Below are 23,730 nucleotides of genomic sequence, written 5' to 3' on the forward strand. Positions count from 1 at the left end.
GTTTGTTAAGCTATTTTGTTGGCGTTTTCTTGAAGGGTATATCCAGACTTTACAAAAAATGTACCCAAGCACTAGCAAGCAGATAATTGCAGCTTACCTGCCTGTAGTGCTTGGCGCCATTCTGCCCCAGCCCAGAAAGGTCACAGACCACTCCTGCTGGGGATTCAGCAACCTCAGCTGATGACATCTACAGAACGGAGGGTTCTTTTAGGCTTTGCTCTGTCGACAGGGTAGGACTTCTGAGGTCATTTTAATTGACAGCCAGATCCCCGCTGCCTAACTGGGGGAACTGGTTGTCAATCAGGATGACCTCTGAAACCTCGCCCCGTCAGCAGAGGGAGCTGTATCTCCAGCAGGAGTGATCTGTGACCGCTCTGTGCCGGGAAAGAACGGAGCATTGCACAAGTTGCAATTACTTCCCTGTAAGTGCTTAGATACATTTTTTGTTTTTCGTAAAGTCCCGGATACCCCATTCAAGTGCTTTGGGGGGCATTTTTTTAATTTTCTGGAACGATTTGCAGGTACTTTTATCTGGAGACACATTGTATCAATATGACATATTGTGTGTTGTGCTGTCCCATGAAAAAAAAAAAGGATTTTTGGTTGCTTACCGTAAAATCTGTTTTCTCTGAGCCTTCATTGGGGGGGACACAGGAAACCATGGGTGTATGCTGCTGCCACTAGGAGGCTGACACTATGCAGAAAAAAGTTAGCTCCTCCTCTGCAGTATACACCCCCACTGACTGCAACTAGGATATTCAGTTATTGAGAAAGTAGTAGGAGAAGCAACATGTAAAAGAGAAAGAAAAACTCAAACTCAAACTGTAACAATATAATATGATAAACAGAGCTATTAAACTTGGGTGGGTGCTGTGTCCCCCAATGAAGGCTCCGAGAAACAGATTTTACGGTAATAAACCAAAAACCCTGTTTTCGCCATCGCTTCATTGGGGGACACAAGAAACCATGGGATGTCCCAAAGCAGTAACCAAGGGAAGGGAACATCAGACAACTCTAATCAGTTCAGAGAACTCACCACCATCGCCTGCAAGGTCTATCTAAGGTGGCAACCTCCGAAACTGGACATGGACTCTGAAAAATTTGCAAACATGTGTAGGACCATCGTTCTGGAGAGGTGCAGGGCGAAGGCCCTATATGAACGGCTAGTATGCCCTCACTGCCCGGCTAGAGCGAGTCTGAAACCCAGAAGAAAGCACTCTGTTCTGACCTGGTAAACCTAGAATTGCATTTGCTGACCTGGAGGCCCTGTATACGTCGAGCCCGTGTTCCAAAAAGGGGGAGAGGCGGCCTTAGCCAGACAGACGCATGTGTCTCTGGCCAGGTAGCCTGATGAGAGAGCGCTACGAAGGACGAGTCCGAGCCGTACGAAAGGAAGGGAATCAAGAATAACGGACAGAGCCGTGGAGAACCTCGGCAGGGTACGGGAAGAGCACTGAACCTGTGATCCACAGAATGTGCAAAACTGCTGCCACAGACTCTGCGAGACTCTGGGAGTGGTTGAGAACCCGAAAGGGGAAGCTATAAAATGAAGACGTAGCCGCCCCTCGCAAAACTGCAGTAATCTTCGATTCCCCAGAAGAAATCAGGACCTGGATAAAGGCTTCCATGGGACAAAAGAAACCCCATGAGGATGTCAGGAAGCAATTACTGAACAAAAAAGGAAAAACCACCAGGAGAACGACGAGGTCCAGCCTGAGGAAGGAGAGCTTGTCCCTCCGGTGACCTCCTTAATAATTTGGCTCAACATGGAGGTCAAACCGACAGGAAGCTTGGAAAGGCAAAGTGGTCAGGGACTTCTTTGAGGATAAGTTCGCCTGTCACATCTAAGCCCAATGGTCCTTCAGATGACCACGATATTGCTGGATGTCCGAGCAGCACATTCAGCGGCGACCAGGGAGGCGGATATCATGTGCTTCCCTCCAAGAGTAATATGGTCGGCGAGGACTGTCAATTCCTCCGATCTGGCTCCAGACGAAATGCCCTGATGGAGTAGCTTAGCCCATGAGTCTATAAACTTTGCTACCCATGTTGAGGCAAAGACAGGGCACAAAGTGCTTGAGAAATATCTTTGGATCGAAACGTTGCCACAGGAGGCAGAATAAAATGTGAATTGTTTTTCACCAACGTTTGAGGCGCTATCTTTTCTCCTATTTGGTAGGGCACAAAGTAGCGGCGGACACTTCAACGGTCAACCCTGCCAATGACTCCGCTGTTGATATCTTTGAGGGATGCTCCCTCTGGGACAGGAAGGACCGTATTGGAGGTAAGTCTGGAAACCAGAGGGTCTATAGTCAGAGAAGTGGACCAGTTCGCAGTGAGCTCAGGAGAGAAGGGATATAGGATACCGAGGAGCTTCCGTCTTTGGAAGCGGATGGACTAAGGATTCCGAGAAAATTACAAAGACCATTAAAATTTAATTGACAAGTAAAAATCTGAGAGTAGACTACTGTGAACCTGCTAGAGAGCAAAATACTGAAGACGTACTGAAAAGCGACCTCGGGTGGTACCCTGGATCTCATCACAACAATGTAGGCTCTGTTTGACCAACAAAACAGCTCCGAAAAGGAGAACCATTTGAAAAGACAACCCATTGCCCGTATAAGCAGTGGCGGATTAAGTAGACTATGGGCCCGGGGCTGTTCATAAAACCTGGGCCCCTGTACCCCCCTTCCCACCTGAGCGCTGCGGTCCCTGTGCGGGAATTGAGAGCCGTACGGACCGCAGCACTTGGTTTGCTGCGGGTCCATACGGAAAACCCGCCACCATTCCACCACGTGTGGACATGGCCTAAAAAGACGTTGCACATAAGCTGTAGGCCTACGGCCAATACGCACAAAATCGCCCAACGTGATCCTGGCCATAGGGGATCCACTTTAATGTCCCCACTTTAATTTGAAGTCCCCTTACTTCATCCATTGCAGTCCCCTATCACCCACTCACTTCATCTGCAGTGCCGCTTCATCATTTGCAGCCCCTTATCCCCCCTTCCATTTTATCATGTGCAGTCCCCTTCCCCCCCCCAACTTCATGTGCAGCCCCACTCCCCCATCATCATGTGCAGTTAATTTTACCCCCACATCATGTGCAGTCCCCCTTACCCCCAATTCATCATGTGCAGTCCCCCTTACCCCCAATTCATCATGTGCAGTCCCCCTTACCCCCAATTCATCATGTTCAGTCCCACTTACCCCTTAATTCATCATGTGCAGTCCCACTTACCCCTTAATTCATCATGTGCAGTTCCCCTTACCCCCAATCATGTGCAGTCCCACTTACCCCTTAATTCATCATGTGCAGTCCCACTTACCCCTTAATTCATCATGTGCAGTCCCACTTACCCCTTAATTCATCATGTGCAGCCCCACTCACCCCCCCTTCATCATGTACAGCCACACTCACCCCCCTTCATCATGTGCAGCCCCACTCACCCCCCCTTCATCATGTGCAGCCCCACTCACCCTCCCTTCATCATGTGCAGCCCCACTCACCCCCCCTTCATCATGTGCAGCCCCACTCACCCCCCCTTCATCATGTGCAGCCCCACTCACCCCCCCTTCATCATGTGCAGCCCCACTCACCCCCCCTTCATCATGTGCAGCCCCACTCACCCCCCCTTCATCATGTGAAGCCCCCACTCACCCCCCTTCATCCTGTGAAGCCCCCACTCATCCCCCCTTCATCCTGTGAAGCCCCCACTCACCCCCTTCATCCTGTACAACCCCAGTCACCCCCCTTCATCATATACAGCCCCCAGTCACTGCCCCTTCATCATATACAGCCCCCAGTCACCCCGCTTCATCATATACAGCCCCCAGTCACCCCCCTTCATCATATACAGGCCCCAGTCACCCCCCTTCATCATATACAGGCCCCAGTCACCCCCCCCTTCATCATATACAGGCCCCAGTAACCCCCCTTCATCATATACAGGCCCCAGTCACCCCCCCTTCATTGTGTACAGCCCCCACTCACCCCCTCCCCCATTTAATTCATTTTATAAATAAAAAACAATAAAAAAAGTTCCCCATACTTACCTCACAGCCGGCTCGCTCCCCAGCAGCGCCTCTGCTTTCAGCATCCTCCGGGACATGTCGGCGCGTGCACGATGACGTCATCGCGCACGCCCGACATCTGACCCGGAAGTACAGCCGGAGCTGAGCAGCCGTCAAGGTGACGGCCGTGCACAGCTCCCGGCCCCTCATAGAATGTGACGCGGGCGGCTGTCTGCTGCCGGCGGCGTCACAGCACAGGGCACGGCCGGCCCTGTACAGGTGCTGGGGGAGCGGTCCGGGGGGCATTTGCCTCTCTGCCACCCGGCCCAGCCCGCCCCTGCACCCCCAAAATACCTTGGGCCCGGGGCGACCGCCCCATCCACCCCTATTAAGATCCGCCATTGCGTATAAGCAGGTAAAACTTAGACTACTGAGCGACTCCGCAGACTCGGATCAATCAGGAAGCTAAACTCGAGCTTACAGGGATGAAGATGGTTACAAGGGACTATGGAAAAAGTTGCCTAGATGGGCCTTGGAAGGCACAATAGGATATGAGCAGTCGAGGGCGGAGAATCCATGAAAAACCTGGAGTATGTCAACTCCATGTAAAGTTGCCCTAGGAGGGAGTACATAGACCCCATAGGAAAACTTGACTGGCGAAAGGAAGATCCTTCCCTATGAGGACCTGTGCGCGACCCTATCCGTCCTGGACCCTCTGGAACAGGGAGAGGATTGTAGTGTGTGATCTACCTACCTAACCATAAGACACCACAGGAATGAAGATAACAGTAAAAGGATAGGAATCCGGCTGAAGGAAGAAACTGTCACAAAACTCCTCATTGGATCCAGGCCTGGAGCAGTTTTCTACACTGGTCAATGCTTGCGCGGAGTAAGATTCAATTCCTTTCCAAGGTGGGAGAACTTGTTCCTGCCACGCTTGGAAACCATATCCCGGAGCTGTTCGAGGCTTTATCCGGAGGCTGTAAGAAAGAAGAGGTAAGTACTGATAAACAGATAAGAGGCTCTGGTATTGAGGTAGCTCAAAGGCCCCTAGGATAGTTCAGTAAACAGTCATGAGAATCATGGAATACACATGGCTCTGACTCAGTAAGAGACAGCCAGAACGTATAAACTGCAATTGGTATATCAGTTTTGATAGGAGTCGGGGCCCAGCGCGTGCTCGAAGAAAAAACAGCGACCACCCAGTACCTGACACTAGCATGTCTGACCTACCTGAAAGTGGACTGGCCACTTATGCTGCCGCTGAGATCCACCCTGTGGTACTGAAATCCACCCTGTGCTACTGAGATCCACCTTGTGGTATGTGGAAGATTTTCTGTTTAACTGTTAATAGACCACATATGTTATTGACCATGAACACGCAGCAGAAGGTGCCTCTGACTCACCTGAAAGTGGCCTGTAACCACTGCTGCAGTCAACTAGAAGTGATGAATACCGGGCACCTCTGACTCACTGAGTGAATAGAAGAGAGCACAGGCAAATGCTGCAAAGGACCCTGAAGTACGTGATAGAGGGCGCTCCTGACTCTGGGACAGAAGAGCAGGCCCGATGCAGCAGTCGAACTCGGGCGCGTTTGAACTACTGGAAGGACGGGAGGCATCGACTAAATGGGTCTGCTAAATGACATCTAAAATCTGGATGGTGGATAGGGTACTGCTGCCATCAAACGCAAGGAATGTGAAGTAGAGTGCATCTGACTCACTTGAATACAGTACAGAACACCAGAACCACTGCAGCAGTCAATCCAAGACACATCTGGTCCACTGAAAATACGAGTTTCAAACAATCATACTGTACCTGGTTGGTGGTGCGTCTGAAAACATGGATAACGGATAGAGGACTGCTGTGATAGGCTCTCAGTATCGTGAGACTAAATCAGCGTGGAGAGAACCCTGGAGAAGGATATAGGAGAGAACCAATACTGTGTTGCGGTCTAGGTCTGGAAACCTGACGGCATTAGGCAGAATAACAGTCTCATGTGGATTAAGCAGCCCCACAAAGTCTGTCCTAACCAGTCATCTCTCCTGATGGTAGAACAGTAGGCTTGGAATCAGAGGGAGACTAAACTCTACCCTCAGTTGTGCACCTGGGTTCAGACCCTTGGGCCTGCGATTTGTGGTCAGCCTCTTTGTCCACTGAGCCACAGCAGACCTTGCTTGTGAATACAGACTTTACCCAGCTGGAAGTTAGTCCTAACGCTGCAGTACTGAAGGGGAATGAGCAGCTCCCCTCTCTGCTTAGCGCAGAGTAATGCTAGAAACAGGAGAGGGGCTGCAGGGAGAGTGCCTGTGAGCAGGAGATATAGAAGCGTATTATATGCCAGGGATCAAGCAACCTTACGTTTAGAGTAATGTCCGAGCCTTGCCCTGCAGAAATCAAGGCACAGATATGTAATAGGAGAAATCACAGCAGCAGTGTGACGTAACGGAAATCTCTGAGGGGAAACGTGCAAGAGAAACATTCTAGAGAGCAAACAGAGTTTGGCAGGTTTTATAATGTCCATCTCTCTGTGGAGGGCGCAGAGCGGGCAGTGATACAGATGACGGCAGCGTGGGGCGTACTGCAATACCCATAGCTGTTGACTGCATGGCTCAGGAGCACATAATACACCAGTCACTACGCCGCTCTAGAACATTTATTACACCCGTGACTGCACCGCTCTAGAGCCTTTAATACACCCGTGACTGCACCGCTCTAGAGCCTTTAATACACCCGTGACTGCACCGCTCTAGAGCCTTTAATACACCCGTGACTGCACCGCTCTAGAGCCTTTAATACACCCGTGACTGCACCGCTCTAGAGCCTTTAATACACCAGTGACTGCGCCGCTCTAGAGCCTTTAATACACCCGTGACTGCACCGCTCTAGAGCCTTTAATACACCCGTGACTGCACCGCTCTAGAGCATATTACACCAGTCACTGCACCGCTCTAGAGCCTTTAATACACCAATGACTGCACCGCTCTAGAGCATTGCACCAGTCACTGCGCCACTCTAGAGCCTTTAATACATCACTGACATAACCGCTCTAGAGCATTTATTACACCAGTCACTGCACTAGAGCCTTTAATACACCACTTACTGCACCACTCTAGAGCTAGAGCCTTTATTACACCTGTCACTGCACCGCTCTAGAACCTATGAATACACCAGTGACTGCACTGCTCTAGAGCCTTTAATACACCCATCACTGCACCGGTCTAGAGCCTTTAATACACCACTGACAGCACTGCTCTAGAGCATTTATTACAACCGTCACTGCACTGCTCTAGAGCCTTTAATACACCAGTCACTGCACTGCTCTAGAGCAGATATTACGCCAGCACCATTGAGAATGATGGTTTCTCTGTAGATAGTGCTGTCCCACTGAGCTTTGTTACGCTGTGCCTGGCTTGTGCACTAACAGGTGCCAGAAGGTTAGGGGACATTAGATGCAGAGGAGAATGTCAGTCTGCAGCTACTCACAGTAGTCATCCCGTTTTCAGCTTCCAGGCTGTAGGACTGCTGGGAAGAGGAAGGTCCCGCAGGAAAAGCACTATTCGGTCCCAGGAGGCGGAAATGGTGGCTGTGAGAGGATGCCCTGGATTCTAAGGGTAAAAGCGCGCGCTGCAGGGACGCAAACTCAAACAAACCCGCTCTGCCTAGGAGACTGACAGGCCAGAAGAGCAGCGCAGCCAAGCGCCGGGTTCAGGAGGCTAAAGATGGCGCTGGCTCCGAGGCAGAGAGATGAAGCCGAGGGGGGCAGAGCTATAACAGGCCGGGGGAAACTAAGCAACGGGCGGGAGAAAAGCCTGCCCAAAGTGCAGGAAGAAGGGGGGGCGCAGCTAGCACTGAAACTAGGCCCGAAAGAAGTCGGGACCTAGATTAATTTTCCTGGACGCCGGGGCAGGGGGGAGCGGCGCGGAGGACATAAAAACACCACAAAAAAGGTAGCCCAGCATCCCATTCTACCGGGAAACTATGGGAAAAAGGCTCCTATTGTCTAAAGGTACCCCAACACATGAAATTAAATGAGGAAAATATTTTTTTTTTTTGTTTCTTCTTTCTTCGATCTCTGTTTACCTTGCCTCTGGAGAACATGGTGGCGAGAGGGAAAGAGATGTACCTCTCCATCCAGGGATGAAAGATCTCCAAACTTGCTGCATTGTGGGACGTCCATGCCTAACACCGACAGGCTCTGGTGGGTGAGTGGGTGGGAGACGGGGGGGCAAACAAAGCCACGGAGGTGGCGACACTCGTTGGGCTTCTGCCCCCTGATCCTCTGGTTTGGTAAACACCCTGGTCATGCCAAATTTATCTTGCTTGGCTCTTTTTATTATTGAGCTATTTGCATTGAGCTATTTCTGATGCCTTGGCATTCTATTGGTCTGATCTATTTCTTTTGCTGTGTATAGAATTGTTTCCCTTCACTGCTGCAGGTAGTTCTCTTGCAGGTCAGCATAGTCCTATCTTCATATTGGTTCCACAGACGCCATCTAGTGGCCAGTCATTATATCAGACAATTATCTACTATAATTGGAGCCTTGCTGTATGCAGCAGTTGTATTTATATCCCTGTGTATGTATTGTTAGTATACCTTATCCTCAGGCCTTTGGGGAATTTAGGAGCATAATATGGTGACCATTGCATAAATATAATTGCTTATCAATCTCTCTGTACAAATTTTTTTGGTCCATTTGACAATATTAGTTCACATGGGATTATAATCAGGTACATTGTGTTTCCAGCCGTTCAGTGTTCAGGGGGATTGTAACATCAGATGGGGGCTTTGTGTCCTTGTTTGTAATTGTTTTTATTAACTTGTGGTGTGTATTTTCTGTGATCAACTGAATAAAGAATTTCACAATTTGTACATATTGGTGATCCCTGGTGCATAGTATGTCTCTTTCTCTCGTTTTTACATATATCTTTTGACATACTCCAGGCTTGTATCCCATTGTTTATATGGATCTGATGGTGCCCTCCACCCTCTCTTTTCCCGATGTATGAGGATACGAGGTGGCAGTTCACGCCGTACTCAGTCTCTCCGTGGGAGTACAGTAGTGACTTCACACTGTATCCCTCCCGATACCTAAAAAGAAATGACGCACACCGAGGTAGATATAGGACTAATGAAAGACCCGTGTCCACCTCCTACTGACAGTCGGTGGGTGTATACTGTTGAGGAGGAGCTAACTTTTTTTTTCTGCAGTGTCAGCCTCCTAGTGGCAGCAGCATACACCCATGGTTCCTGTGTCACCCAATGAAGCGATAGAAATTAAATATTTGCAAAAATGTGAGTGGTGTACTCACTTTTGTCATAGACTGTAGGTTATGAAAAAAATGGCACAATGAATAAAAAAGGAAATCAAGTGAAAGCTATAAAAGTTAATTTACTGAAATTAGTATATGGAAAGAACACAGATTAAAGCACCAAAAATTGGTGACAGATACTCAAAGATCAAGAAATCTAGACTAAATATATTAGACCTTGATGAGAAAAAGTAACATTTTCTCACCTGTAAGCCCCCACCATGTTGGACAACGACTTGTTAGTTTTACGACTCCAGATGCAAACATAAGCCTGAAAAGAAGCCATCGAGTGAGCCAGAAAGTGATGCCATCGTGGGCACTCCAAACGTTCATCTTTGAGCGTAAAGCACGCATTGGTGCCACCAATATTGCCAGGAATCCTGTTTCTAGTAAAAGGCTGTCCCTGAAAAATATACATACAGATAAGGCCATTGTAGGAGAAAATGTAAGAAGTCATATAAGTCTAACATCCTTATTGAGCACACTTGGATAAAGGAGCATAAAAAAATTTCACATTTTATTTCAGGCTGTTCAGTGTTAACATGACCCAGAGCTGATGGGGGGGGGGGAGGGGGGTTCCCTCAAAGCAAGTGTCATTTCTGACACTTGAATTTATTGGCACACGCTTCAAAACATGGGCATATGTTTGACCTAACTAGTCTTCATCCCATCCCTCACATGGGGCGTGGTGGGTGATGGAGGTCTGCAAAAAGATGCACTATTAAATATACATTATAGTTGTCCCCTTGTTAACTCACTGCCCAGTCACAAACCTTAAGTTTCCCTACCAAAATGGCAGGAGGTCCTGGAAACCGAGCCAGGAATGGGGCTATTAAAAGATGATTTGAAGAACTGAAAGGTGTTCACATTGTGGAGATCAGTCAAATCTGACTGTGTCCCATTGTTAGACAGATGCGAGAAACGCAACCGCGGGGAATCATACATAGTATTCAAGCGCGCCAAAGTCACTCGGTTAGCACACGAACATGCACAGATAACACCTTATCCAAGCACGTTCGCTCATCACTAATAATTAATGCTTAACGCCCTGATTTATCATTTCCATTTTTTTCCAGTCACTTTTCCTTTTGTTCCATGTAGTACTTAAGTATTTTTTGTGCCAAATGCTTCAAAATGAAGCAAGTAGTTCATGAATTTTGCGCAAGAAGTTACACATTTTGCTGAAATGTTACAATATATTCTCCAGAATGCCTGAAGTATATAAAAAAATCACTCCAAATGGGAACTGAAGGACATTTATGCCAAATTTTTAAAATGCTGCAATTGATGAATCAGCTGACATCTGGAAACTCTAGCCCCACCCACAACGGCAAACATCAAAAACTAGAACTGGGGGAAAAAAAAAAAAAAAAAAAAGATATATAGACTTTAAAAAGATATAAATTAAAATCAGACAGCAAAACACCCAGAAGAAGCAAAAAAAAGTAAGGTGCAATAAAAGTCAGACCCTAGAACTTCGGTCTTTCGCCCAGCTCTGACAAAAAGGGCGGGAGGGGCACGATACCACAGCACGTCTAATTATGCCAGAAATCTTACTCCAGTTAAGGAGATGCAAGCTTGGGTCAATGTGTTCACCATATGTGCACCACATATAAGGTATGAAAAGAGCCAAAGGATACCATTATTTTTACTCTTTAAAGATTCCATAATAACAGGGTCTGTACCACAGGACTGGCGTATAGCAAATATGGTGCCAATATTCAAAAGGGGACAAAAACTGAACTTGGAAATTAGGGGCCAGTAAGTTTAACCTCAACTGTGGGTAAAATCCTGGAGGGATTTCTAAGAGATACCATATTGGAGTTTCTGAAGAATAACCTCATGACCCAATATCAACATGGGTTTACGAGGGACCGTTCCTGTCAGACTAATCTGATAAGCTTTTATGAAGAGGTAAGTTCTGGACTGGACCAAGGGAATGCAGTGGACGTGGTGTACATGGACTTTTCAAAAGCTTTTGCTACGGTGCCACACGAAAGGTTGATACATGCGGGTGTGCGCGGGTCAGGCACGTGTGTCTCCCTGCAGCATAAGTATCACGGCAGCAAAAGTATCTCGAAAATGCAGTTATTACTACGGCTGAGAATTAACATCAAGCTCCTCTCCTCTCTTCACACAGGTACAATCTCTTCTGCTACAATCCCTGCTTGCTGTCATCTAGTGCAACCTTTCATTTAATGGTATATAACAGTGCCTACTGAATGTTTGCTAAATTCATTTGTTGCATTGAACTCAATACTTACTGCTGAAGAGCCATCTTGGGGCCAGTAGAGATGTTATCAGGTGTAAGGTGTTACTAGCATATGAATGTAGCCAGGCCCTGTGCCTTTGATTGTCTAACATCCCCTGGTGTGCTAGGGAATTGGTAATTTACCCCAAATCAGTTCCCACAATCCCTCTCACCTGATCCTCTACTCAGTCTTATATATTCAGATGCCTTCTAGGGGGGCACGTGTCTCCCTGCCGCATAAGTATCACGGTAGCAAAAGTATCCAAAAAATGCAGTTATTACTACGGCAGTTAGTCTCGGCAGGAGTCAGGACCCCACACTATCTACCTGGCTCTTTTGGGTATGTCTGCTGAGTAAGCCCTTCTTATTACTTGGACCTAGCTTCTCTTACTCTATCTTATTTCTTCACCATGTTTACATATGCCCTCACAGTGTTTGCTCCTTTAGTCCTCCCGCTCCTTCGCTATCCCCAGACCCCAGCACCCTCTAACCAAATAATCATCTCCCCTTCCCTCTTTCCTCCACACCTGACCTCCTCTGCTGAACTGCTCCTCAACCTCAAATCTGTCCAAATGAAACATAAAACAAGCTGCCCACTCTCCTTCTCCCATCTGCTCTCCCTTTATCTGCTTCTCCTCACTGCTGGCGACATATCTCCCAATCCTGGACCCCCACAGCTCTCACCCCCCACTACTTCCCCTTCCTACCGCTTCCTTTTTAATAAGAACTACCACAACCTTTCCAACTTAAAACCTGTGCCATTGACACCCAACCCCCTGCTCCCTCTCTTGGGAGCACTTTGGAATGCCCGCTCCATATGCAATAAACTCCATGTGATTCATGACCTCTTTTCTCTCTCACAATCTTGCCTTCCTCGGCCTCACAGAAACCTGGCTGACACCCTCTGACACAGCCTCCCCTGCTGCGCTGTGTTACGGCGGCCTCCACTTTACCCACACTCCTCGCCCTGGCAACAGACACGGTGGAGGAGTGGGTCTTCTCCTTTCTTCCAACTGCACCTTCAACCCAATCCCACCTCTTCCCTCCCTAATCCTCCCCTCTTTGAAGTCCACTCTGTGCGCATCTACTCTCCCTCCAACCTCCAAGTGGCCGTCATATACCGACCTCCAGGCCCGACCACTGCCTTCATTGACCAATTCTCTACCTGGCTTCTTCATTTTCTTTCAACTGACACCCCCACTATCATCATGGGTGACTTCAACATCCCCACTGATACCCTTCAGTCAGCAGCCTCCAAACTCCTGTCCCTTACTTCATCCTTTGGACTTACTCAGTGGTCCTCCTCAGCAACCCACACAGATGGACACACATTAGACCTGGTCTTCTCCCATCTCTGCTCTCTTTCTAACTTCACCAACTCCCCTCTCCCTCTGTCTGACCATCATCTACTCACTTTCTCATCCCTGTCCTCCTCACCTGGCATCCATGTCCAGCAACATGCACCCCCCCGCAGAAACCTTGCACACCTAGACACCCACGCGCTCTCTGATTCTATTCTACCACTGGCATCCATATCCTCACTCCATGACACAGACAGTGCCACTGCTTTCTACAATGCCATTCTCGCATCAGCTATTGACATGGTTGCCCCTCTCGTTCATGGCAGAATGCGACGTATCAACAGACAACCCTGGCACAATAACACCTTTAAAAAGCTCCGGCAAGTGTCCAGGTTGCAGAACGGCGCTGGAAGAAAACAAATTCGCAAGATGACTTCACCACATTCAAACAGGCAACACTCGATTTCAAATCTGCCCTCACCTCTGCTAAACAGGCCTACTTCACAACCCTTGTATCTTCCCTATCTTACAACCCAAAACATTTATTCAAAACTTTTAACTCCCTCCTCCGCCCACCACTGCCTCCTCCAACCTCCCTCATCTCTGCCGAGGACTTTGCCACACACTTCAAAAACAAGATTGACCAAACAAGGCAAGTATTCATCACTCAACCACCACAACCCCTTTGTATACCAGACCAATGCCCAAACCCCATAACCTCACTCTCCAACATCACTGAAGGGGAACTTAATCGCCTCTTCTCCAAATCGCACCTCACAACCTGTGCACTTGACCCAATCCCATCTCCTCCCCAACCTCACCACCACACTTATCCCATCCCTAACCCACCTCTTCAACCTATCACTAACATCCAGTACCTTCCCTTCTGCTTTCAAGCATGCCACATCCTTAAAAAGCCAACCCTCGACCCAACCGCTATGTCCAGCTATCACCCAATATCGTTGCTCCCATTCGCTTCCAAACTCCTGGAACAGCATGTCCACGCTGAACTTTCCTCCCACCTATCATCTAACTCGCTCTTTGACAATCTACAATCTGGTTTCCGCCCCCATCACTCCACTGAGACAGCCCTGACCAAAATTACTAACGACCTACTTACAGCCAAATCAAATGGACAATACTCTATACTCCTGCTTCTAGACCTGTCCGCTGCATTTGACACAGTTGACCACTGCCTCCTACTACAGATCCTCTCCTCCTTCGGCATCAAAGGCCTTGCCCTATCCTGGATCTCCTCATAACTTTCCAACCGCACATTGACCGTCTCCCACACCACCTCCTCATCCCACCCTCTCCCTGTTGGAGTCCCCCAAGGCTCTGTTTTAGGACCCCTACTCTTCTCAATCTATACACTTGGTCTGGGACAACTCAAAGTCCCACGGATTCCAGTACCACCTTTCTGCTGATGACACTCAGATCTACCGCTCTGGCCCAGACGTCACCTCTCTGCTGTCCAGAATCCCAGAGTGTCTATCAGCCATATCCTCCTTCGCCTCTCGCTTCCTCAAACTCAATGTAGACAAATCTGAACTCATCATCTTTCCTCCATCTCACAGATCTTCTTTACCCGACCTAGCTATAACAATTAATGACATCACGCTTTCCCCAGTACCAGAAGTCCGCTGCCTCGGAGTAACCTTTGACTCTGCCCTGTCCTTCAAACCGCACATCCAAGCTCTTTCTACCTCCTGTCGGCTCCAGCTCAAAAATATTTCCAGAATCCGTCCTTTCCTCAACCCTCAATCTACTAAAATGCTTGTGCATGCCCTCATCATCTCCCGCTTCGACTACTGCAACATCCTTTTCTGTGGTCTCCCTGCTAACACCCTCGCACCTCTCCAGTCCATACTTAACTCTGCTGCCCGACTAATTCATCTCTCTCCTCGCTACTCCTCCACTTCTCCCCTCTGCAAATCTCTTCACTGGCTCCCACTCCCTCAGCGTATCCAGTTCAAATTACTAATACTGACCTATAGGGCCATCTAAAACCTGTCTCCCCCAAATGTCTCTGAACTAATCTCCCGATACCTTCCCTCACGTAATCTCCGGTCCTCCCAAGACCTCCTTCTCTCCTCCACACTTATTTGCTCCTCACCCAACCACCTCCAAGACTTCTCCCGAATAGCCCCTATTCTCTGGAATTCTTTGCCCCAACAAGTCCGACTATCAACCACATTTGGATCCTTCAGACGGAACCTGAAAACACACCTCTTCAAGAAAGCCTACAGCCTGCAATGACCCCGCTACCTCCTTCTCTCTCACCACTACCAGTGATATCACCTCAACCAACACCGGAACTGCTGCAACCCACCAACCTACTGTCTCCTTCCCCACCATCCTGTAGCAAGTAAGACCGAAAGGGCAGGGTCCTCTCTCCACTCTGTGTAAGTCTGTCATTGTTAGTTTGTTTACTGTAAGTGATATCTGTAATTTGTATGTAACCCCTTCTCATGTACAGCACCATGGAATCAATGGTGCTATATAAATAAATAATAATAAATAATACTACATAAAATGAGAACAATGGTGATAGGGGAAAATATGTGTAAGTGGGTTAAGAGCAGGCTCAGGGATAGGAAACAAAGGGTGATTATTAATGGAGCACACTCGGACTGGGTCACGGTTAGCAGTGGGGTACCACAGGGGTCAGTTTTGGGCCCGCTTCTTTTTAACATATTTATTAATGACCTTGTAGGGGGCATAGAGAGTAGAATTTCAATATTTGCAGATGACACGAAACTCTGCAGGGTAATCAATACAGAGGAGGACAATTTTATATTACAGGAGGATTTATGTAAGCTAGAAGCTTGGGCTGATAAATGGCAAATGAGCTTTAATGGGGATAAATGTAAGGTCATGCACTTGGGAAGAACAAGCAAGATGTATAATTACAGTTGAGGCCAAAAGTATTGACACCCCTGCAATTTTGTCAGATAATACTCAGTTTCTTCCTAAAAATGATTCCAAACACAAATTCTTTGGTATTATCTTCATTTAATTTGTCTTAAGTGAAAAAACACAAAAGAGAATGAAGCAAAACATTGATCATTTCACACAAAACTCCAAAAATGGGCCAGACAAAAGTATTGGCACCCTCAGCCTAATACTTGGTTGCACAACCTTTAGCCAAAATAACTGCGACCAACCGCTTCCGGTAACCATCAATGAGTTTCTTACAATGCTCTGCTGGAATTTTAGACCATTCGTCTTTGGCAAACTGCTCCAGGTCCCTGATATTAGAAGGGTGCCTTCTCCAAACTGCCATTTTTAGATCTCTTCACAGGTGTTCTATGGGATTCAGGTCTGGACTCATTGCTGGCCACCTTAGAAGTCTCCAGTGCTTTCTCTCAAACCATTTTCTAGTGCTTTTTGAAGTGTGTTTTGGGTCATTGTCCTGCTGGAAGACCCATGACCTCTGAGGGAGACCCAGCTTTCTCACACTGGGCCCTACATTATGCTGCAAAATTTGTTGGTAGTCTTCAGACTTCATAATGCCATGCACACGGTCAAGCAGTCCAGTGCCAGAGGCAGCAAAGCAACCCCAAAACATCAGGGAACCTCTGCCATGTTTGACTATAGGGACCATGTTTTTACTTTGAATGCCTCTTTTTTCTCCTGTAAACGCTATGTTGATGCCTTTGCCCAACAAGATCTATTTTTGTCTCATCTGACCAGAGAACATTCTTCCAAAACATTTTAGGCTGTTTCAGGAAAGTTTTGTCAAACTCCAGCCTGGCTTTTTTTTATGTCTCGGGGTAAGAAGTGGGGTCTTCCTGGGTCTCCAACCATACAGTCCCTTTTCATTCAGACGCCGACAGATAGTACGGGTTGACACTGTTGTACCCTCGGACTGCAGGGCAGCTTGAACTTGTTTGGATGTTAGTCGAGGTTCTTTATCCAACATCCGCACAATCTTACGTTGAAATCTCTTGTCATTTTTTTTCTGTCCACATCTAGGGAGGTTAGCCACAGTGCCATGGGCTTTAAACTTCTTGATGACACTGCGCACGGTAGACACAGGAACATTCAGGTCTTTGGAGATGGACTTGTAGCCTTGAGATTGCTCATGCTTCCTCACAATTTGGTTTCTCAAGTCCTCAGACAGTTCTTTGGTCTTCTTTCTTTTCTCCATGCTCAATGTGGTACACACAAGGACACAGGACAGAGGTTGAGTCAACTTTAATCCATGTCAACTGGCTGCAAGTGTGATTTACTTATTGCCAACATCTGTTAGGTGCCACAGGTAAGTTACAGGTGCTGTTAATTACACAAATTAGAGAAGCATCACATGATTTTTCGAACAGTGCCAATACTTTTGTCCACCCTCTTTTTTTATGTTTGATGTGGAATTATATCCAATTTGGCTTTAGGACAATTCTTTGTGTTTTTTCATTTAAGACAAATTAAATGAAGATAATAATTACAAAGAATTTGTGTTTGCAATCATTTTCAGGAAGAAACTGAGTATTATCTGACAAAATTGCAGGGGTGGCAATACTTTTGGCGGCAACTGTATGTGCTTAATTGTAAAACACTGGGCAAAACTGTCACTGAAAAAGACCTGGGTGTATGGGTGGACGACAAACTCACATTTAGTGGCCAGTGTCAGGCAGCTGCTGCAAAGGCAAATAAAATAATGGGATGCATTAAAAGAGGCATAGATGCTCATGAGGAGAACATAATTTTACCTCTATATAAGTTACTAGTGTGACCACACTTAGAATACTGTGTACAGTTCTGGTCTCCGGTGTATAAGAAAGACATAGCTGAACTGGAGCGGGTGCAGAGAAGAGCGACCAAGGTTATTAGGGAACTGGGGGGTCTACAATACCAATATAGGTTATTACACTTGGGGTTATTTAGATTGGAGAATCGAAGGCTTAGGGGTGATCTTATTACAATGTATAAATATATGCGGGACAATACCAAGATCTTTCTAATGATCTTTTTACTCTTAGACCTGTGACGGGAACAAGGGGGCATCCTCTACGTCTGGAGGAAAGAAGGTTTAAGCATACTCACAGACGCGGATTCTTTGCTGTAAGAGCAGTGAGACTATGGAACTCTCTGCCATATGATGTTGTAATGAGTGATTCCCTACTAAAATTTAAGAAGGGACTGGATGCCTTTCTTGAAAAGTATAATATTACAGGGTATATACACTAGTTTCCTTAATATTGCGTTGATCCAGGGAGCTAGTCTGATTGCCGTATGTGGAGTCGGGAAGGAATTTTTTTCCCCCAATGTGAAGCTTATTGTTTGCCAAATGGGGTTTTTTTTGCCTTCCTCTGGATCAACATGTTAGGGCAAGTTAGGATAGGATATGGGTTGAACTAGATAGACTTAAAGTCTTCCTTCAACCTTAATAACTATGTATTATAAGCTCCATATACATGTAAATTAAAGGGAACTTGTCACCAAGTTTGGCTGATATGTGATACGGCCACCACCTTTCAGGTCTGATATACAGCGTTCTATAGTTCTGTAAGGTAAGGAAAAGAGCTTTTATTATACTCACCTGCGGGAAGGTCCAGTCCGAAGGGTGTTGATGACACCTCCTGTGTCATCCACAAAGTCTCCCTGGCATCGCGCTCCTGTGCAGGCGTACTTCTCTGCCCTGACCAGGGCAAAGTAAAGTACCACAGTGCACAGGAACCGGGAAAGGTGAAAGAGCCCCAATGCCTCCGCACTGCACTACTTTACTCTGCACTAGTGAGGGCAGAGAAGTACGCCTGCACAGGAGCACGTCGTCGTGGAGCCAGTGTGGATGATGTAGGGACACGCCATCCACACAAAGCAAGAAGGAGGACGGCATTGAAAAAAAGAATGGAGGCGCCGGACCAAGACGAGAGACACCCATTGGACCAGACTGCCCAACACAGGTGAGTATAAAAAAAACAGATATACAGCATTATATATAGCATTATATATATCAGCCCTGAAAGGTGGTGGCCGTATATAATTTCAGCCAAACCTGGTGACATGTTTGCTTTAATCTACAAGTATTTGGAGCTTATACAGTCATATGTAAAAGTTTGGGCACCCCTATTAATGTTAACCTTTTTTCTTTATAACAATTTTGGTTTTTGCAACAGGTATTTCAGTTTCATATAGCTAATAACTGATGGACTCAGTTATATTTCTGGATTCAAATGAGGTTTATTGTACTAACAGAAAATGTGCAATCTGCATTTAAACAAAATTTGACCGGTGCAAAAGTATGAGCACCCATATCATTTTCTTGATTTGAACACTCCTAACTACTTTTTACTGACTTCCTGAAGCACTAAATTGGTTTTGTAACCTCATTGAGCTTTGAACTTCATAGCCAGGTGTATCAAATCATGAGAAAAGGTATTTAAAGTGGCCACTTGCAAGTAGTTCTCCTATTTGATTCTCCTATGAAGAGTGGCATCATGGGCTCCTCAAAAATACTCTCAAATGATCTGAAAACAAAGATTATTCAACATAGCTTTTCAGGGGAAGGATACAAAAAGTTGTCTCAGAGATTTAACCAGTCAGTTTCCACTGTGAGGAACATAGTAAGGAAATGGAAGAACACAGGTACAGTTCTTGTTAAGCCCAGAAGTGGCAGGCCAAGAAAAATATCAGAAAGGCAGAGAAGAATGGTGAGAACAGTCAAGGAAAATCCACAGACCACCTCCAAAGACCTGCAGCATCATCTTGCTGCAGATGGTGTCACTGTGCATCGGTCAACAATACAGCGCACTTTGCACAAGGAGAAGCTGTATGGGAGAATGATGCGAAAGAAGCCGTTTCTGCAAGCACGCCACAAACAGAGTCACCTGAGGTATGCAAAAGCACATTTGGACAAGCCAGTTACATTTTGGAAGAAGGTCCTGTGGACTTATGAAACAAAGATTGAGTTGCTTGGTCATACAAAAAGGCGTTATGCATGCGCTGTATTGTTGACCGATGCACAGTGACACCATCTGCAGCAAGATGATGCTGCAGGTCTTTGGAGGTGGTCTGTGGATTGTCCTTGACTGTTCTCACCATTCTTCTTCTCTGCCTTTCTGATATTTTTCTTGGCCTGCCACTTCTGGGCTTAACAAGAACTGTACCTGTGTTCTTCCATTTCCTTACTATGTTCCTCACAGTGGAAACTGACTGGTTAAATCTCTGAGACAACTTTTTGTATCCTTCCCCTGAAAAGCTATGTTGAATAATCTTTGTTTTCAGATCATTTGAGAGTATTTTTGAGGAGCCCATGATGCCACTCTTCATAGGAGAATCAAATAGGAGAACTACTTGCAAGTGGCCACTTTAAATACCTTTTCTCATGATTTGATACACCTGGCTATGAAGTTCAAAGCTCAATGAGGTTAGAAAACCAAGTTAGTGCTTCAGGAAGTCAGTAAAAAGTAGTTAGGAGTGTTCAAATCAAGAAAATGATAAGGGTGCCCATACTTTTGCACCGGTCAAATTTTGTTTAAATGCAGATTGCACATTTTCTGTTAGTACAATAAACCTCATTTGAATCCAGAAATATAACTGAGTCCATCAGTTATTAGATATATGAAACTGAAATACCTGTTGCAAAAACCAAAATTGTTATAAAGAAAAAAGGTTAACATTAATAGGGGTGCCCAAACTTTTACATATGACTGTAATGGTAGCCTTTGGAAATGGGCTCTTTTCATACCTTATATGTGGTGAACATATGGTAAACACATAGCCTTGAGCGTGCATCTCCGTGACTTCAAGAAGATATCTCATTTTGGTCAAATCTGGCCACAGTTTCCCTTCAAAGTATACAAATGTACATCAACACTTACCATTGGAAATAAAGAAACACCTGTCCGACCTGCAGAAACAAAAGTAATCAATACTAATTCATGTGATCAATGACTGTGACATAAGTCAGTCCATAGATTCGACATTTACAACAGTGCTCCCATCCATAGTTAATGTGGTCACAGCAGTGTACCCCCATCCAACACCATAGTGACAGGAGGTGTGAGTGCCCCCTCAACGGAGACCTGGTTCTCCCTCCCATCCGTCATAAGAGTATTTCCAGTCATCTCTCCATTACTGATCACCTCCACCTGTTCCATCACAGCAGTGTTTCTCTACACCCTCTCGCCAGTCACAGCGGACATAGCAATTGCGCCCCCATTCGTCCTTACTGGTCACTGTCACCCACCTGTCCCTCAGGGTTTTATTTCTGAAATAAAATATGGATGCTTATTGGACCTATACATTCATACTCTGCAGAACCACTACTTGAATTTCGGAGAAAAGCACATTCGCTTACCTGATACAGAGATAAGTAGAGGATCCAGAGCAGGAGAAAAATTAAGCTGTCACGAAAGCAGTTAAAAAGCAAAGCGCCCAAAGAAAGGACTGCCCCAAGTAAACAGATCAATTCAATGCCCTGCTCTGTGTCCAGTCCGAGCTGAGGACCTAACCACAGCAATGTGGGGGAGTCCTTCAACTGGTCCCATAAGTCTTTTCCAGTGAATCGAAGCATCTTCCAGGCTGGTAAGATTCCTTCACGCCCATAAAGCCCTAGAAAAAAAAAAAACAATCAAGATACATCAGATGCTTTCTTCCTACTGAAGTCTGCTAGATTTTCACTGTACACACTAGAATGACATAGTGGGGTAATCCTAAAAAGGTTTCCAGAATCTTTAGAAGGCCTCTTTCAGACATCAGTGATTTGTTACCATAGGCCAGAAAAAAAAAAAAAAAAAAAAAAAGGTGTACGATTGTCGCACGTAAAGTCGGAAATGAATTTTTCCCCTAATATGGAGCCATTAGTGTCTACTCCATGGGGTTTTGTCTTCTATTGGATCAACATGTTAGGCTATAGGTTTCACTTTATAGACTTTGCTTCATAGGTCTAACTTCAATCTTAACAACCATTACTCTTCCATACACGAGCATTCAGAGTCTCAGCGCATTCATACGTGTTCAATGGGGAAAGCTAAGGACGCTGCTCTGTTGGTGGCTTATCTTCCAGAAAACAGAAGGGTTGAGCGTCTAAATAGAAATTACCCGACTCATCTTCCCAAATGACATCTTGATTGATCTTGACAATCCCACTGACATTGGTGGCTCCAGTTGACTTTAATGTGTAAAGGGGCCTTAACGCACCTTCCCTTAGCCCAGCGCTCAGTCTCCGCAACTGCTCCCAGTGTCTGTCATTGCCTACAGCACAGACGTCAGATAGACATTGGTGAAGTCAATGCCTCGTGCCATCGAGACTGGCAGAACCACTGTTCTCAGGTGCGGTTGATGTGACTTCAGAGTTTTAGATCATATCTGAAATAGAGCAGTGGCACAGACAACACTGGACCAAAGCAGGGGGCGTAAAGGGCATTTTGTTTGTTTTTAAACAAACTGCAGCTTGGGGTTTTATGAAATGGAAAAGCCCTTTAAGGCCCTGTGCACACGGTGCGGATTCTGCCGCGGATACCGCTGCGGATCTGCAGCAGAACTGCAGGTGATGTACAGTACCATTAAACACTAGGAAAAAGATGGATTTTTGGTTCTTACCGTAAAATCTCTTTCTTGGAGCCTTCATTGGGGGACACAGAATACCATGGGTGTATGCTGCTGCTGCTAGGAGGCTGACACTATGCAAAAACAGAAAATTAGCTCCTCCCCGGCAGTATACACCCACCGACAGGCACCAAGCACCTCAGTTTGTGCTTAGTGTCTGTAGGAGGCGGACCGGGATCTCCCCAGATCCGCAGTTATTAATCCAATTTTTCCTTTCAGGGTTTAGTTTGAACTTTTTAATCTTTTCTTCTTTTATCTTTTAGGTTTTTCCGTTGGGAAACAGGGTATACTTATCACCCTGATTTCCTATATCATGCGGCTGAGCGAGCAGTGTGGTGTCATCCACATCGCAACTCTCAGTACCGCAGGCAGGACTTTTCCCTATCACCTTCCGGTGATAAGGGTTGTGGACAGGTGGCTGGTCCTTGCCGAATCCCCCTCCTCACCCCTCTCTCGGGACAGGGCTGAGAGGAAGACGGCGATCGCAGGTGGTTCAAGCCGTCTTCTGCAGGATGCGGGTACAGAGGACTCCTTCCCCTCCCAGCGGCCTGCCGTTTCCCCGTGGGCCCCTGTGATCATCCTCTTCAGGGACGTCAGGTAAGTGCCTGTACGTTCCCTCCGGCCCCCGCATAAGCTCCAGTGCATGGGAGAAGTTGGACCTTGGGATTACAGGTCCACTGTTTTTGAATCTCCCGCCCTTTCTGCCTGCCGCGCGCTCACACAATGGAATGCGGACACTATCCCTTCCCCTCTTCTAGTCAGGGAGACGCTGCGGATCCCTTCACTCACCGCAGCAGCGTCGCAAGCAGGGGACCGCTTCATATTACTTCCTGAGCGCGGTATGTCGGGGTGGGCAAGGGGTTGCAGCGCCGGCGCGGGCGCCGTCACTTTCACTTTCCCCTCAGCCAGGGGAATTTCTCTGCTCCCTCCTCCCTTCCTGAGCGCGCTCTTTTCAGCGTGCCTTTTCTAGCCCATCACAGGGCTTCTTTCTCTTTGGAATGCCAGCCTCCCCTCTCTGTCATGCCCCCTCCGTCGCTGGTAGCCAATCACGGCGCAGCCGCTAAGCTCCGCCCCCCATCTTCCAGCACAAGGATTTCCTGGTTGTTCAGGCACCAAGCACCTCAGTTGGTGAAAAAGCAGTAGGAGAAGCAACGAGAAAAACTCGAAACATATGTACCAACCCAACAAGGGACTCTAAGACCCAACACGGTACAACTTAAACAGGGAGGGTGCTGTGTCCCCCAATGAAGGCTCAAAGAAAGAGATTTTACGGTAAGAACCAAAAATCCATCTTTCTTTATCG

At 46.7% G+C, this 23,730-nt stretch overlaps 1 protein-coding gene across 1 annotated transcript in view; it reads right to left on the bottom strand.

Moving 5' to 3' along the window:
* The window catches only part of LMF2 (lipase maturation factor 2), an 89,265-nt gene that overhangs the window by 58,396 nt on the left and 7,139 nt on the right, over positions 1-23,730 (bottom strand). Inside the window, exons 2-4 of the mRNA XM_073579284.1 lie at positions 21,178-21,431; positions 20,699-20,727; positions 9,533-9,729 (exon numbers count right to left, since the gene is read on the bottom strand). Of these exons, the coding sequence (XP_073435385.1) occupies positions 9,533-9,729; positions 20,699-20,727; positions 21,178-21,431 (480 nt within the window). The remainder of the gene's footprint in view (positions 1-9,532; positions 9,730-20,698; positions 20,728-21,177; positions 21,432-23,730) is intronic.

This window comes from Dendrobates tinctorius, unplaced genomic scaffold, assembly GCF_039654945.1.
Source record: "Dendrobates tinctorius isolate UK_male_01 unplaced genomic scaffold, ASM3965494v1 ptg000062l, whole genome shotgun sequence".
NCBI classification, from domain to species: Eukaryota; Metazoa; Chordata; class Amphibia; order Anura; family Dendrobatidae; genus Dendrobates; species Dendrobates tinctorius.